Source organism: Ceratotherium simum, chromosome 23, assembly GCF_057802395.1.
Source record: "Ceratotherium simum simum isolate JZ-2026a chromosome 23, ASM5780239v1, whole genome shotgun sequence".
NCBI classification, from domain to species: Eukaryota; Metazoa; Chordata; class Mammalia; order Perissodactyla; family Rhinocerotidae; genus Ceratotherium; species Ceratotherium simum.
The window spans coordinates 33890452-33905734 of record NC_141922.1 but is presented as its reverse complement, the minus strand read 5'-3'; the positions used below and the strand labels follow the sequence as shown (position 1 = coordinate 33905734).

The 15283-nt window shown below is 39.0% G+C and overlaps 1 protein-coding gene across 2 annotated transcripts in view; it reads left to right on the top strand.

Annotated features, from left to right (window-relative positions):
• ZFPM2 (zinc finger protein, FOG family member 2) overlaps positions 1 to 11790 on the top strand; it is a 444555-nt gene extending 432765 nt beyond the window's left edge. Inside the window, exons 5-7 of one of the 2 annotated variants that reach the window (XM_014788109.2) lie at positions 1294 to 1500; positions 4839 to 5063; positions 8134 to 11790. In XM_014788109.2, the coding sequence (XP_014643595.1) occupies positions 1294 to 1500; positions 4839 to 5063; positions 8134 to 10625 (2924 nt within the window). In that variant the 3' untranslated portion in view covers positions 10626 to 11790. The remainder of the gene's footprint in view (positions 1 to 1293; positions 1501 to 4838; positions 5064 to 8133) is intronic. The other variant, XM_004431248.3, reaches the window with a different exon arrangement.
• The last annotated feature ends 3493 nt before the right edge of the window (positions 11791 to 15283 follow it).

Below are 15283 nucleotides of genomic sequence, written 5' to 3'. Positions count from 1 at the left end.
AAATTTAATCAGCTGGTTTAATTAATTGTCCAAGGTTTCTCTGAAACAGTGTCCTGATTTTTCTGCACGACTCTGCCATACCATATGCTATTGTTATCTTTTCTACCAGATTTTTACCACAAGTTGTTTAAAAACTATGATCTCTTTGAGGGTGGAAAAAATGAAGTGCAGTTGAAAAGACAGTTATGCTGAAAGATAAACAGAGCAATATTACTTATCAGAATGGGTACAATTTTTGCTTGCTTAATGAGCACAATATGTAGCCTTGCAATATATACACAATGAGAAAAAAAGCTTTATAACATATCAAGTATGCCACATTATTTCAGGCATAACTGTATAGGATACATATCTAGGCCTGAGAGTGTAGATAACAAAATGTAAGTGCTTTGCCTGTCTAAACATATTAAATAAATGAGCATTTGCTATCGCATTCCAATACGTTAGAAGATGTACTTACATAGTTAATTTTCTTTTTAATGCACCACACGTGATCATTTGAAGCGCAGAGCCAGAGTATATCTTAGTGTTTGAAGAAAGGGTTCTTTTCATTTAAACAAATCTTTATTTAAATAAGCCTTTTTGAAAAGGATCTTTGGCATATCTTCTTTTCAGGAAGTTCAATCAGGGTAAACGGAGATAAAGAAGCGGCATTATAAGGAATATTATATAAGTAAAGATCACTCAGCCAAAAAAAAAAAAAAATGGCAGCAGACATAAGGAGAGTAAAACTAACTGGAATTTCATTTTAACTTTCTAAATTTTAGGAGTTTTTGTTAACTTGTTTTGTAATTTTAGGCATCTGATATTGATAGAATAAAAGTATTTTGGGAAGAGAGAGAATGTGATGGTGGGAGGGAGGGAGATAGAAAGAAATAACTTCTTACTTCCATACCTTACAGAAAGTAACTTCAAAGGCTCACTTGAAATAAATGTCTGCAGTTGGATCCCTGCCATGCTTGTTCCTGGGCACTATACCATGTAATAGCGTGGTTAGTGATTAAGGCAAGCCTTAGAAGGCAAAGAGTTGACAAAATTCTCTCCTGTTTATGTCTGTATTGGTTCTTAGTCTTCTCCTGCTATTGGTCACTGAACAGTTCATTTAATGCAAGGAATACAATTTTCCACGTAGGAGGGAGGAGGAGTACAGCTGTTGTCTTGATCAAACACTCCACCCCAGTGGCAACTGATGTGATAAACATGAGGCGGTGCTATTGACATCAATCCAGTGGACAGCAGGCTTGAACATTCTATATCAATTCTTTCTTTCTCTTTCTTTTTTCTTCTTAATAGGGGGTCAACTTTGGTGCACAACTACGAAGGCCATCTCTGAGGGTGAAGAGCTAATTGCCTTTGTGGTGGATTTTGACTCAAGGCTACATGCTGCCAGTCAGATGACTCTTACAGAAGGGATGTACCCTGCGCGCCTGCTGGACTCAATTCAGCTGCTTCCTCAGCAAGCTGCCATGGCTTCTATTTTGCCTACAGCTATTGTCAATAGTAAGTGCTGAGTGCAATAGCCCAGTACAATAGCTTTGTAGTGGTGATGGGTATTTATGGGAGAGAAAAAATGTTTACTGACAGGCAACCAGGGACAGACTTTTTTCCTCCAGTGTTGTGATTTCATTTTGTCTTCTCTCTAACTTTAAGCACGCATGCACGTGTGTGTGTGTGTGTGTGTGTGTGATTGCTTCTCATAGGAGTATTAAAAAGCACTTAAATTCATTCATTTCAGGTTGGATTCCTGAATGTCACACGCAAAAACCTGACGTTCTAAACTAGTTGAACAACATTCAAGGCTACTTAGCTGTACGAAGCTCAACAGCTTTCATTGATGCTCTTATACTAGAATAATTTTGGTATTCTTTAATGGCTGTAGAGTTAAAAACTTTAAAAAAAGAAAAAGAATACAAAATCAAATTTTTATTAGATATACTAATAAAAAGGAAGTATAGCCTGGATAAATCAAGACATCAGCTAATACCAAAAAAAGAAAAAAAAAAGATAAGAAAAATACATATAAGCTTAGAATACTTTATATGGAGAATTTTTAAATATGCCCTGGCAAATATACCTTTGTGATTATATTTGTTAAAATGACTATTCAACTTATTTTTTTTCCCTTGAACACCCAAAGCGACACTTTCTGTGACAGAAAATCAGTGGTCTAGGAGTCCCAAGATCTGAGTTCTACACTCAGCTCTGTTTTTTTCCAGCTCTGTGAGAAAACATGAGTAGCAGATACATCTTAAGAGGAGAATAGATTCTAAATCTAGTAAGTAAGTGAAATATTGCATTTAGTCAAAAATGTCCTCAAAAATCCCTGAGACTCTGAATGATACAGAAAAGAAATCTAGAGACTGCAATGATGTCTTGATATTAAAAAATAAATATTCAACAATAATTATGTTCTTGCTGTAACAGTAGCCTTTAGATTAAAGAAATTCTCAGGTGATCTGGAATTACTCTCCATCCAACCAGTGGATCCAGTGTACCCAATCCAAGCTAATATTTTTGGATTTCCTTAATGCAAATATATTTATTTTCTTTCCTGGATCTTTACTTTGATTCAAACAGAGATAACTTGAAATACCCTGGGCCCAACTTGAATTTAAGGCAAAAGGATTTTGTTACCAGGCACACCAGAAGTACCTTACGTTATTGTGAAGCTCCAATACGTGAATGTTAATTCTAATTATATTTGAGATTATACTCTGTTTGCTTTCTGTAGCAAGATAACTATTAATCCCAAATAACTCAGCATAGATATGTACAGCCTTTGTTTTCATTCTGAAATTAGCTAATCAGTTAAACTTATCCTGCTTAAATTGTCACTTGACTAAACAATGTGACCCTCTGAATAGTGTAAATGTAACTAACTTGAGTGGGAAGGGTACATAATAAACAGTCGTAGTATATAATTTTGCCGTTAAGTTTTATTTTGAAATCCTATACTGTACTTGCTTCCTTACTTCTCATTCACCAGAATTTGGTCCTTGGTTTTCTCCTTATCTCCTTCAACACAATCTCCTTGAGCCATCTCCTTCACTATCATGGGTTCCACCACCAAATATACATTAACAATTCACAAATCACAAGTCCAGCTGTTTCTGCAGAGTTTTAGACCTCTCTTGCCACCTTTCCCATGTTCCTCTGTGTTTCTTATAGAAATATCAAATCCCATGTATCTAATGTGACCATATGCCCCAGTTTGCCTGGATTAGTCCCCATTTACAGTATCTGCCATCCCTCTGATTGGCGCCCACTTTCACAACAAAAATGCCAAGTTGCACAATACAGTGTCAGAACTGGTCACTCTATACATGCCCTAGCCTGAACTCATCACCTCTCCATCTCTGTTCCTTGTAGAAATTAAAGAAACCATCACTTACACAGAAATGCTAACAAGAAGCCTAGGTACCAAGGAGAAACCTTACCATCTGCTCCAGCATCTAATTGCAAAGTAGTGATCATTACTTGCAGTCAGTTCTACTTCCTCAACATAACTTTTCTTCCTCTCTGTCCCCCTTGCCATGGAGGCATTAGTGAAGAGTGTTTATACAAGGTTCTAATCCCAGTTCACCCACTTATGTGTTCACGAGCAAGTTACTCAACCTCACATTCCAGGCCTGTAAATGGATGAGGGGGAAAAGACACACCCATGGAGAAATTTTCCATGAACAAATACATACGTAGCATAGCATGACTTAATAAATACTACACGACTATTAGCTACAATTCAAACTCTATCACATTTCACTTAGATTACTGCAGTTGCCTCCTACCAGTCATAAGTCTTCCTTCCAAATTCACTACCTTCAAAAATCGACTCTACTGTTAGGATTCTATAATATTTGATTCTGTCAGTCTGTTGTTTAAAATGATTCAGTGATTCTCCATAATCATTGAGATAAAAATCTAAACTTCTTAGGAGCGCCTACAGGGTCTTTGAGCCTCTATCCTTGCCTTCTGCAACCTCATCTCTCCCAGTCCCCATCGTGTCCCTTGCCTGAGCAGTACAGTGCAGCCTCCCAACCTTCAGCTAGTTCCTCTCTCAGGCTCCCATGGCTTTCCCTGGGCTGTTGCCTTGGCCAAGACCCAGCCCTCTTCACCTGATGCTTAATTTCATCTTTCACAACTCAGCTAAGGCATATCATCATCTTCCCTCTAAATCTTTCTCTGATCTTGTCCTCCCTCCAGGTATCTCACTAGCCTAGTGTCTCTTTTCCATGCTCAAAGGACTCCGCAGATTCCTGCATCCGAATAGTCATTGCATTCTAGTGTAATTATCTGACCACTTGTTCATCAACCCCAGGAGACCTTGAACTCCTTAATGACAGCTGTTTGGTCTTTCATTTTGTTTTACACCCAACCCAGCATAGAGTCTGGTACATATTAGGCATTCTGTAATTAATTTATTAAATGAACAAATGATGTCAGAAGTTGGCTTCAGGGCTAACTTTAGTTCAGCCATTAGATCCTTTTAATCAATCAAATAAACCAATTCACATTGCTATTTATAAATGCATATTTTTATAAACCATAAGTATAATGTAAGAAATTTACAATTAATTTCTTATGGTTTTGATGTTGGAACCTCCTACAATACCACTTTCTAAAGAGTCTGTGGGAAGGTAAAATGCATTGAGTGTAACATTTCTTTAAAAGCTTAGTCCTGTACTGTGGAACAGCATCCAAGACTGCGCTCATCACTGTCTGATGGCCTAATTCAGAACCTGAGAGCAGTCTCTGAGGAAAACTGAACTAAAAATGCTACTTTATCCATGGTTGGCTCCAAATGGGCAAGGGCTAATGTGACCCTGTGATTTTGCTTGCAGAAGATATATTCCCTTGCAAGTCCTGTGGCATCTGGTATCGGAGTGAACGGAATCTGCAAGCTCATTTGATGTACTATTGCAGTGGGAGGCAAAGAGAAGCTGCTCCAGTGTCAGAAGAAAATGAAGACAGTGCTCCTCAGATTTCTAGCCTATGCCCGTTCCCACAGTGCACCAAGAGCTTTTCAAATGCCCGAGCTCTAGAAACGCACCTGAATTCACACAGTGGTAAGTGCCTCTCGTGTTTCTTCTTTTGCTCCAGGAGACTCTATTCTTTCTCTGTATGCATTCATTCATACGTGCATACAACTATATCTATCTAACTGTATCTGTCTATATATAAAATCAAAATCTAACTTGCTGGACCCAGATGGTTGTTATCTTATGTCACTTATAATCAATATATTCTACTCAAAGGACTTGGGTCTGAATTCTTTTCTAACAACTACAGTGCCCAGACTGCAGGCCAAATCATTCTATTTTTTTTTCAACTGAAGTAGAATAGCATAATTTTACAAAAAACATCTGAATACCCTTTGTATATTGTCATTAATATTCACTAATTTAAGCATCAATTGATCTTTGGAAACTGACCATCCTGTTTCCCACATGGCAGAGAATAAATAGTACACAAACCAAAATAGGTATTTGCCTAACCCTAACCCTAACCCTAACCCTAACCCCTAACCCCTAACCCCTAAGCCCTAAGCCCTAGCCCTAGCCCTAGCCCTAGCCCTAGCCCTAGCCCTAGCCCTAGCCCTAGCCCTAACCCTAATTGAAATTGAAATAAAGCTGTTATTTTGATAGATCCAATTAAAATCACACTTGAGAGAAATTAACTTTTAAATATGGATCTATAAAATGCTCTTGGTTTCCAGATCGTGCATCATAAAAGCTTAGTTGATTTTTATGACATAAAATCACTTTTAGGGCTATGTTTTAAAATTCCTTAAGAAAAATTAGGCTGAAAAACAAATAAGTTTTTTTTTTAAGTCCCCTCTTAACAGCAAGGTGGCAACTATTCCCATTTATTTTGGAATTGTATGCCCAATTGTTGTGGTATCATCACATAGTATTCTAATTCCCATATTTTTAAAAAATTTGAAGTTAGCCAAATGTACAAAATTGTATTAACTTTAGGTATTTCTAGGAACATTCTCGGATGGGCAAACCAAGGTTTGGAGTCACAGTTCTTCAGCACCTATAAGACTAAACTTGCAGGATACCTCTGGGTGACTTCTTTTGCTGTTTTTGCTTGGATTGAATAACTAAAAATTGAAATAAGTGCTGAGTTTTAAAAAACTAGCTCCGCCCTCCAACACTCTAGCACAGTGCAAGCTTTTGTCTTTGAACCTATAAAAATAGGCAATTTCCCTTCTACTCATTTTTTTCCTATCCCTACAAATGAGCTGTCTCTACGTAGGTGATAAAGCAGGGGAAGCAAAAATAGGTTGGTTGTCTCAGATGGTGAGTAAAGTCATGCACAAAACAAAAATAGAGACAGAGGGATCTTTCCAGCTAAATAGAAAAATAAGTCTTGGATTAGTTAAGGAGAAAAGGAGACAGGAATGAGAAGTTCCCTTTTATCACTGTAAGATTGGGTTTGCTCTGCCATATTTTCAGCTTATAAATATAAAAGGCAATTCTTGTTTTAGTCTAGAGTGCAGAGAGGATGAGCTAAGCCTGATTTAACTGTATTCAACAAATGGAAGCTAGAGTTGACCTTAGTGAGTGAAACTGTCCAGATCCCAATTCTAATTTCTGGTGGGGAGGAGTTCCCCACCTCCACCAGGCGATTCTCTGGACACAAACTGGGTGTCCTACAATTCAACTCAATTCTGACACTATCTACCCCAAGATAGGCTCAGACCCCACAGGTTAAGGGGTCAGTCCTACGTGACAACCCTCTTGCCCTACTTCAGACGCCAGTTAAAAGCCCAAGTTGTTACCTGTACTTCTGACCAACAGGCTATAGATCACAGGTTGCCAAGACCCCCTCCTTGGGTTGGAATAATTTGCTATAACAGCTCACAGAACTCAGAGAAACATTTTACTTACTAGATTACTGGTTTTTTATAAAATGATATAACTCAGGAGCAGCCACATGGAAGAGATGCATAGGGCAAGGTACGGGAAAGGCCGAGGAGCTTCCATGCTCTCTCCCAGCACCACTCTCTCCAAATTTCCATGTGTTCACCAACCTGGAAATTCTTTGAACCTTGTCCTTTGGGGTTTTTAACAGAGCCTTCATTACATAAACATAAATTGATTAAATCATTGGCCATTGGCCTGCTCCCTGGAGGTTGGGGGGGAGTGGGACTGAAAGTTCCAACCTTCTAATCAGTATGATTGGTTCTCCTGGCCACCTGCCCCCTATCCTTAGGTTACCTAAGGGCTTTCCTTAAGTCATCTCATTAACATAACCAGAGACACCTTTAGTGCTCTTGTCACAGGAAATTCCAAGGATTTTAGGAGCTGTGAGCCAAGAACTCTGGACAAAGACCAAATATATATGAGAAATATATTTTGGTCATCTGAGTGTATATATTTTATAAATCACAATATCGCAGTGAGGTTTACTCACCAGTCATTGGTGATATTCAAAATATAGAAACAAGCAGTGATCAACTAGCATGGATGTTGGTCCTAAATGACTATATTAGTGTACTGATGTCTACCAGCTGAATATCAGCCCTGGATAGAGATAAACCATGTTCAGCAAAACCAATGAATAAAATTTTAGATTAGTCCCAAAGATAAATTAGGAGGTTATTAGTGACTTTACAAAATGGTTCCTATTTGGATTCTTTAGAATAAAGACCTAATGTAGTGCACTGAGAGTTATTTGATTTGCACACAGGTTATCAATCTCAACTCTAATGAATGCCTACATCTTCCTAATGTAAAGCATAGTCTTGTAGTAAGGTTATTAGACTAGAAATTATAAAATCTGAGATTCAGGCATGGCTCCATCGCTGAATAGCTTTATTATGATAATCACTTCCCTTAGCTTCCACAAGTTTGTTTCCTGACCTGTAAAGTGGAGATAATGGTGCCTATCCCACTGTGATGTGATACTATGCTTGAAAATGCTTTGGAAACTATGAAGTGCTATTACCATTATCACACATGGCAAAAGATGTCAAAAGAAAAATGTTAAGATCACAAATGAGATTCTGAAAGATTTCAATTTATTCCTGTTGTGTTGAAGACGTTATTAGATCATTAGCAGAGGTCCATATCATTAGAAAACCAACACGTGTAGTTTTCAGTGTTCTTATTTTGTATATCTCTCTAGGAGTGAAAATGGAAGAATTCCTACCCCCCGGCGCTAGTCTAAAATGCACCGTCTGTAGCTACACTGCTGATTCTGTGATCAACTTTCACCAACACCTGTTCTCCCATCTCACTCAAGCTGCCTTCAGATGCAATCACTGCCACTTCGGCTTCCAGACTCAGAGGGAGTTATTGCAGCACCAGGAACTCCATGTCCCTGGCAGCAAACTTCCCAGAGAAAGTGACATGGAACATTCTCCAAGTGGTACCGAAGATAGCTTACAGCCAGCCACAGACTTGTTGACCAGGAGTGAACTCCCCCAGAACCAAAAGGCCATGCAGACTACAGATGCAAGCTCTGACACAGAGCTGGACAAGTGTGAGAAAAAGACTCAGCTCTTTCTCACTAACCAGAGACCAGAGATACAACCTACAACAAATAAACAAAGCTTTTCTTACACGAAAATAAAATCTGAGCCCTCTAGTCCAAGACTTGCCTCATCTCCAGTGCAGCCTAATATTGGGCCTTCTTTCCCTGTGGGCCCTTTCCTATCTCAGTTTGCTTTTCCCCAGGATATCACAATGGTCCCTCAAGCTTCAGAGATCTTAGCCAAGATGTCTGAACTGGTACATCGGCGACTGAGGCACGGAAGTAGTAGCTACCCTCCTGTAATTTACAGCCCCTTGATGCCCAAGGGAGCTACTTGCTTTGAGTGTAACATAACATTCAATAATTTAGATAATTATCTAGTGCACAAAAAACATTATTGCAGCAGCCGATGGCAGCAGATGGCTAAGTCCCCAGAGTTCCCTGGTGTTTCAGAAAAGATGCCTGAGGCCTTGAGTCCCAACACTGGCCAAACCTCCATAAACCTTCTCAACCCAGCCGCTCATTCTGCTGATCCCGAGAATCCACTTCTTCAAACATCCTGCATCAATTCTTCCACTGTTTTAGATTTAATTGGGCCAAATGGGAAGGGCCATGACAAGGACTTTTCCACTCAAGCTAAGAAGCTCTCCACCTCCAATAGCAGTGATGAGAAAATTAATGGAAAACCTGTTGATGTGAAAAATCCCACTGTCCCCTTAGTGGATGGGGAAAGTGACCCAAATAAGACTACCTGTGAAGCTTGCAACATTACCTTCAGCCGGCATGAAACATACATGGTCCACAAACAGTATTATTGTGCTACACGCCACGACCCTCCGCTAAAGAGGTCTGCTTCCAACAAAGTGCCTGCCATGCAGAGAACCATGCGCACACGCAAGCGAAGGAAGATGTATGAGATGTGCCTGCCTGAACAGGAACAAAGGCCTCCGCTGGTCCAACAGCGATTTCTTGATGTAGCCAACCTCAGCAATCCTTGTACCTCCACTCAAGAACCCACAGAAGGGCTAGGAGAGTGCTACCACCCAAGATGTGATATCTTTCCAGGAATTGTTTCAAAGCATTTGGAAACTTCTCTGACGATCAACAAATGTGCTCCAGTTTCCAAATGTGACACTACTCACTCCAGTGTTTCCTGCCTAGAGATGGACGTGCCCATAGATCTCAGCAAAAAGTGTTTATCCCAATCTGAGCGGACGACCACGTCTCCCAAGAGGCTGCTGGACTACCATGAGTGCACTGTGTGCAAGATCAGCTTCAACAAGGTAGAAAACTACCTGGCCCACAAGCAGAATTTCTGCCCGGTCACTGCACATCAGCGTAATGACCTGGGTCAACTCGACAGCAAAGTGTTTCCCAATCCAGAAAGTGAACGAAACAGCCCTGATGTCAGCTATGAAAGAAGCATAATCAAATGTGAGAAAAATGGGAATCTGAAGCAGCCTTCTCCCAATGGGAACTTATTTTCATCCCACTTAGCAACTCTGCAAGGCCTGAAAGTCTTTAGTGAAGCCGCTCAGCTCATTGCTACAAAAGAAGAAAACAAACATTTGTTTCTTCCACAATGCCTTTACCCTGGAGCAATAAAGAAGGCCAAAGGAGCCGACCAGCTTTCTCCATATTATGGAATAAAGCCAAGTGATTATATTTCTGGTTCTCTTGTTATCCATAATGCTGACATAGAGCAAAGCACAAATGCGGAAAATGAATCTCCTAAAGGCCAGCCTTCCTCAAATGGGTGTGCTGTGCCGAAGAAAGATTCCCTGCCATTGTTGCCCAAAAATAGAGGCGTGGTCATAGTTAATGGTGGACTGAAGCAAGATGAGAGACCTGCCACCAACCCACAGCAAGAGAACATTTCCCAGAATCCTCAGCATGAAGATGCCCACAAATCTCCTTCGTGGATCTCGGAGAACCCATTAGCTGCAAATGAGAATGTCTCACCAGGAATTCCCTCTGCAGAGGAACAGTTGTCTAGTATAGCAAAAGGTGTGAATGGCTCCACCCAGGCTCCAACCAGTGGGAAGTATTGCCGGCTGTGTGACATCCAGTTCAACAACCTCTCAAACTTTATAACACACAAGAAGTTTTATTGCTCATCACATGCAGCAGAACATGTCAAATGAAATAACTAAATAAATAAACATCAGTCACCTTTGGTACCAGTGTTTAGTATGTTGTTCTACCCAGTCCAGAAAAAAAAAACAAAAACAAAAGCTATTTGAATTACATCTGGGCAATCAAGAGATAATTCATTATGGCTGAGTTGAAGACTTAACGTGTAATTTCATTACAGTCCATTAGTCAAGTGTATTATTGGTGCCATTTTCAAAAAAAAATTAATTTATTTTACCAGCAGTATTCATAGCTGTGGTTATGTTATTTTTTATTTAAAAACTTTATATTAAAGTCATTTGTAATGTTATTGTATAGTTATTGTGTAGCACATATGGTTTGCACTGTATAGTAGATTTTAAAGAAAATAGTCACAAACAATACAGAAAAGCATTTTAGAAATAGCTTTAAAAGCACTTGTGTATCTTGATTTCTTCTTATATGCTGTTGCAGATATATGTATATGCTAAAATATAACTTGCAAGGATGTTCTAAATACACGTGCTGTAAGTTCGCCTTAAGATTTCAATTCTTGGATAATCAGGCTCCGTTTGCACTTTATATTTTAGCAGATACAGTCTCTTAGTCACTAGGCTTTGCATTTGTATGTAGCCGTATGTTTCTGTCCATTTTCTTAATCTGAAACATGTACGTTAAATGAAGATGGCAATTTTTTTCTTGTATAGTACTTGTATTTTCTTTCGCTGATGCAGCTCTGTCTCAATTTTTAAACCTTTGCTGTTAAATGCAATACTTTGTAAAGAATGAACAAAATTACTGGAAGCAGTATTGTAAGTAATGAGGTAGTATTAATCAGTTTTATCTTTTGAAAGGCACAGTCTAAATCGAAACCCTAAACTCAATGCTGCAAGTATGAATTTAATTCATATATAAGATCTATTTAAATCTAAGAGTAGCAATACTGCACCTGGTGATCACAAAGATAATGTTCTACTTCTGATAGAAATAATTTCTCAACAAATGTTGTTACTATGCATGTATATGGATGGAATAAAATTCCAGATTGTTGGAGAAGTTTGGCATACTTTTTTTCTTTAAAATACAAGGGAAACCCTAGATACCTATTTTTTGTGTTGAGAATATGTTCAAAACAGAACTGAATAGCTGAAGTAACATGATGACAAACCAGTAAAGGGATAGTTTGTCATTTATATGCACCTAATTAATATCCTATTATACCAAAATGAACTGGAGACTCAAGGCTAGGGTACTAGAAAAGTTCTTCATTATAACTATATGTAATAAGGACTATACCTCTGTTTTCCACCCCCTCACCACCGCCACCACCACCACTGTAGCACAGAAACAGAACCGTTTCATGAGTGACTAAAAGGCTTACAAAGCCTATGCACCAGAGTAAGCACAAATATTGGTCAAATGTACCCAGCTTTTGGATGGGCTTTACCAGAAAGAGAGGTTTGCGTTTTGAGGAGTAGTGAAGTGGTATGGTAAAGTGATTCTGATGAGTAAAGATGCACAAATCTCATGCTCGCAATTTGTAAAAGACACTAGATTTCCCACGTCTCAATTGTACACTCCAAGGGTTTGCATATTGACGGGGAGTGGAGAGAAGACCACGTGGGTCAGATCATGGAGGATCTAATGGGCTAGCCAGAGATGTTGGGATGTGATTCAGTAGGCAAGATGGCACCTGTTGCCCATTAAGACAGACTATAGTCTTCTGCAGTTTTAGAAACATCCTAATCAGGATAGGTGATTACCCCACTGTGACTAAGACCCACTATTTGCAGACAGATTGTGATGCACTGTTATTCGTCCATATTGAATTTGGTAACATAATAAACATAAGGTGCTGGCCCCGAACATAACACATAAATTCTGTGACAAAACATAAAAAATACTGAGTTGCTATGAAGAACATTCCTCCAGTTGCTTGTTGAGAATAATTATTTTTAAATGTAAAATCTTGACCTTAATGAATGTTTTCCATTTCGGTCAGTGACTAAACCGTGAGGTGAACAGATCTGATATGCTTAATAGAGTTTTGCAGGAATCTTTTAAAGTATCAGATCCTTGGGGATCCACAGGGACGTTCATAAAGATCTGCAAAGTTCTCAGGTGGAAACTGGCAGGAATGGGTATTCTTTTTTTTTTTTTTTTTTTTGCCCCTGAGGAAACTTTGCCCTGAGCTAACATCTGTTGCCAATCCCTCTTGTTTTTGCTTGAGGAAAATTAGCCCTGAGCTAAGATCTATGCCATTCTTCTTCTATTTTGTATGAGGGTCACCACCACAGCATGGCTGATGAGTGGTATAGGTCCACGCCCAGGATCGGAACCTGCCAACCTGGGCCACCAAAGCAGAGCATGCCAGACTTAACCACTATGCCATGGGGCTGGCTCCAGGGCTGAGTATTCTTAATGAGACTTCCTTCCCCAATCTCTTCTTCTTCCTCTTCTTTCTTTGAAACAAAGAAAATCACCCAATCAATCAGGTGATCTGTTGATCACCTAGGATTGTAACTACAATGAAGGCCAATGAGGTATAATATATGACTGCTTCCTTAAAGGAGCTTATAATCTGGTTCAGTTTGGTGCTTCTTAACACTTCCCTCATTAGAATCACCTAGAGAACATTTTAAAAATGTCAATGTATGTGTATTTTTGGTACCTTGGTCCTCACACTAGATAAATTAAAGAAAAATGCCTGTCTGTGGATTCTGGGAATTTATATCTTTTAAAATCTGTCCAGATGGTTGTAATATGTGACATTATTGGGAAACATTAAATAGTAAACTAGGACAAGGTATGAGGAATGAGTGAGACTGAGTAGAAAGACAAAAAGAAAAAGAAGGAAATATGAGATGAGAGAGTTGGGAAAGACTATGGATAGGGCAGGGTCTAGAAAGATGGTACAATGGGAACAAAAACTACCTGTCTTTTTGGGAGCCATGAAATATTTGTGTACTGTATCCAAAAGAATATTTCAAGTGTTGTTTGTACAGTTGAAAGTAAGCTCTAATGGCCATTCATAAAAGGAAATAGCGTAGGCTGAAATAGTGACATTCAGACCACTGGACCAACTAACCCTGGAGAGTATAGAGGAAGAAAGTGGAATTTCCACATGTGGAAATCAATGTAAATTAAGAGCATGAAAGTACCATTTGAGGGTGAAGAGTGATTAAAAAAATTTTTGGAAGAAGAGGGCTCAGATTGGAAAGTAAAAAAAGATGCGAGTATAAATGGGGATCTGGTATCACAAGACCTTGAATGCCAGGCTAAGGTTTATGGCCTTACCTTATACCGTGCTTCTTAAATGGAGTCATGAAATGAAAACTGTTTAGAATGAGTGTGAGGCCTAGAGGCTAAAGAGAGGGAGAATAGTTAGAAGGCCATAGTGATGGTCCAAATGCTGGTTACTGAGAGCATACACCAAGTGAATGGAGAAGGACAAGTCTATGTACAGGGTTACATAATGACTGATATTGAAGACCAAATCAAAAAGGAAAGCAAAAATCTTCAACCGTCACCGATAAAAATGTTGCATGTTCAACAAAAAAACATTTAGGTCAGAATATTAGCACCAGTTGAATGGTGTGGAGGAAGGGCTATAAAAAGAGTGATGGTTTCTATTGGTTCTTCAGATTGTTCTGTGGTATTTAAGTCCTCGACAGAATACTCAACCCTACTAAATCAGAATGTTCCTTAGGGTGGGGCCTGCATTGCTGAGTTTTTTTCGGCAAAGCAACCAAGAGTATTCTACGTTGTCCTCCTTTGACCGCGACTGAGAATCATTGAATTAAACAGAGGGAATGAGAAGCTGTATTCTGTGGTCAACACCAAAATAAATTAAGCTGGCAGCAGAATTTAGTATACAATTGGTCTTCAAAGTGTTGCTATCTAATATGTAACATTTTGAGTGTTTAAAACTGTTATGTTTTTTAAATAATGCAAAATATTTGTTTTAACACTGAAATTAAAACTAAAAATTAAGTCATTATGGAATTTGTCAACAATATTTGAAAATCTTTTAATGAGATGTAACCCTCTCATTTTCAGGGAAAACGAAGAGTCAGAGATTTTAAGTGCCCAAAGTCACAAAACTGATGGGTGGGAACCAGAGACCTGAGTCTTGTTCTCAGATTACCTCGCCACCCCATGTTCCTTTCTCCACTAATCCAGAAGGAAAACACTAAGGCAAGCAGCTAAAATTCCGGCTACTTTTTCTCTCTCTGATATATTTAAGTCTAGCTCAAACACTCTCTGGAGATAGGAAAAAGGAAGCATATTAGTTTCTCATGACTGTTGTAACAAATTACCACAAAGTTAGTGACTGAAAACAACAGAAATTTATTCTTTTGCAGATCTGGAGGCTAGAAGTCTGATATCAAGGTGTCAGCAGGACTGTATTCCCTCCAGAGACTCTGGAGAATACCTTCCTTGCCTCTTTCAGCTTCTGGTGGCTGTCAGCATTCCTTGTCTTGTAGCTACATCACTCTGATCTCTGCCTCCCTGGTCACATTGCCTCCTGTTCTTCTCTGTATGTAATCTCCCTCTGCCTCTTTCTTTTAAGGACACTCACGATGGCATTTAAGGCTCACTAGGATGATCTTCCATGTCAAGAACCTTAATCATATCTGTAAAGATCCTCTTTCTTTTACTTTTTTTTTTTAAACAATTTTATTTATTT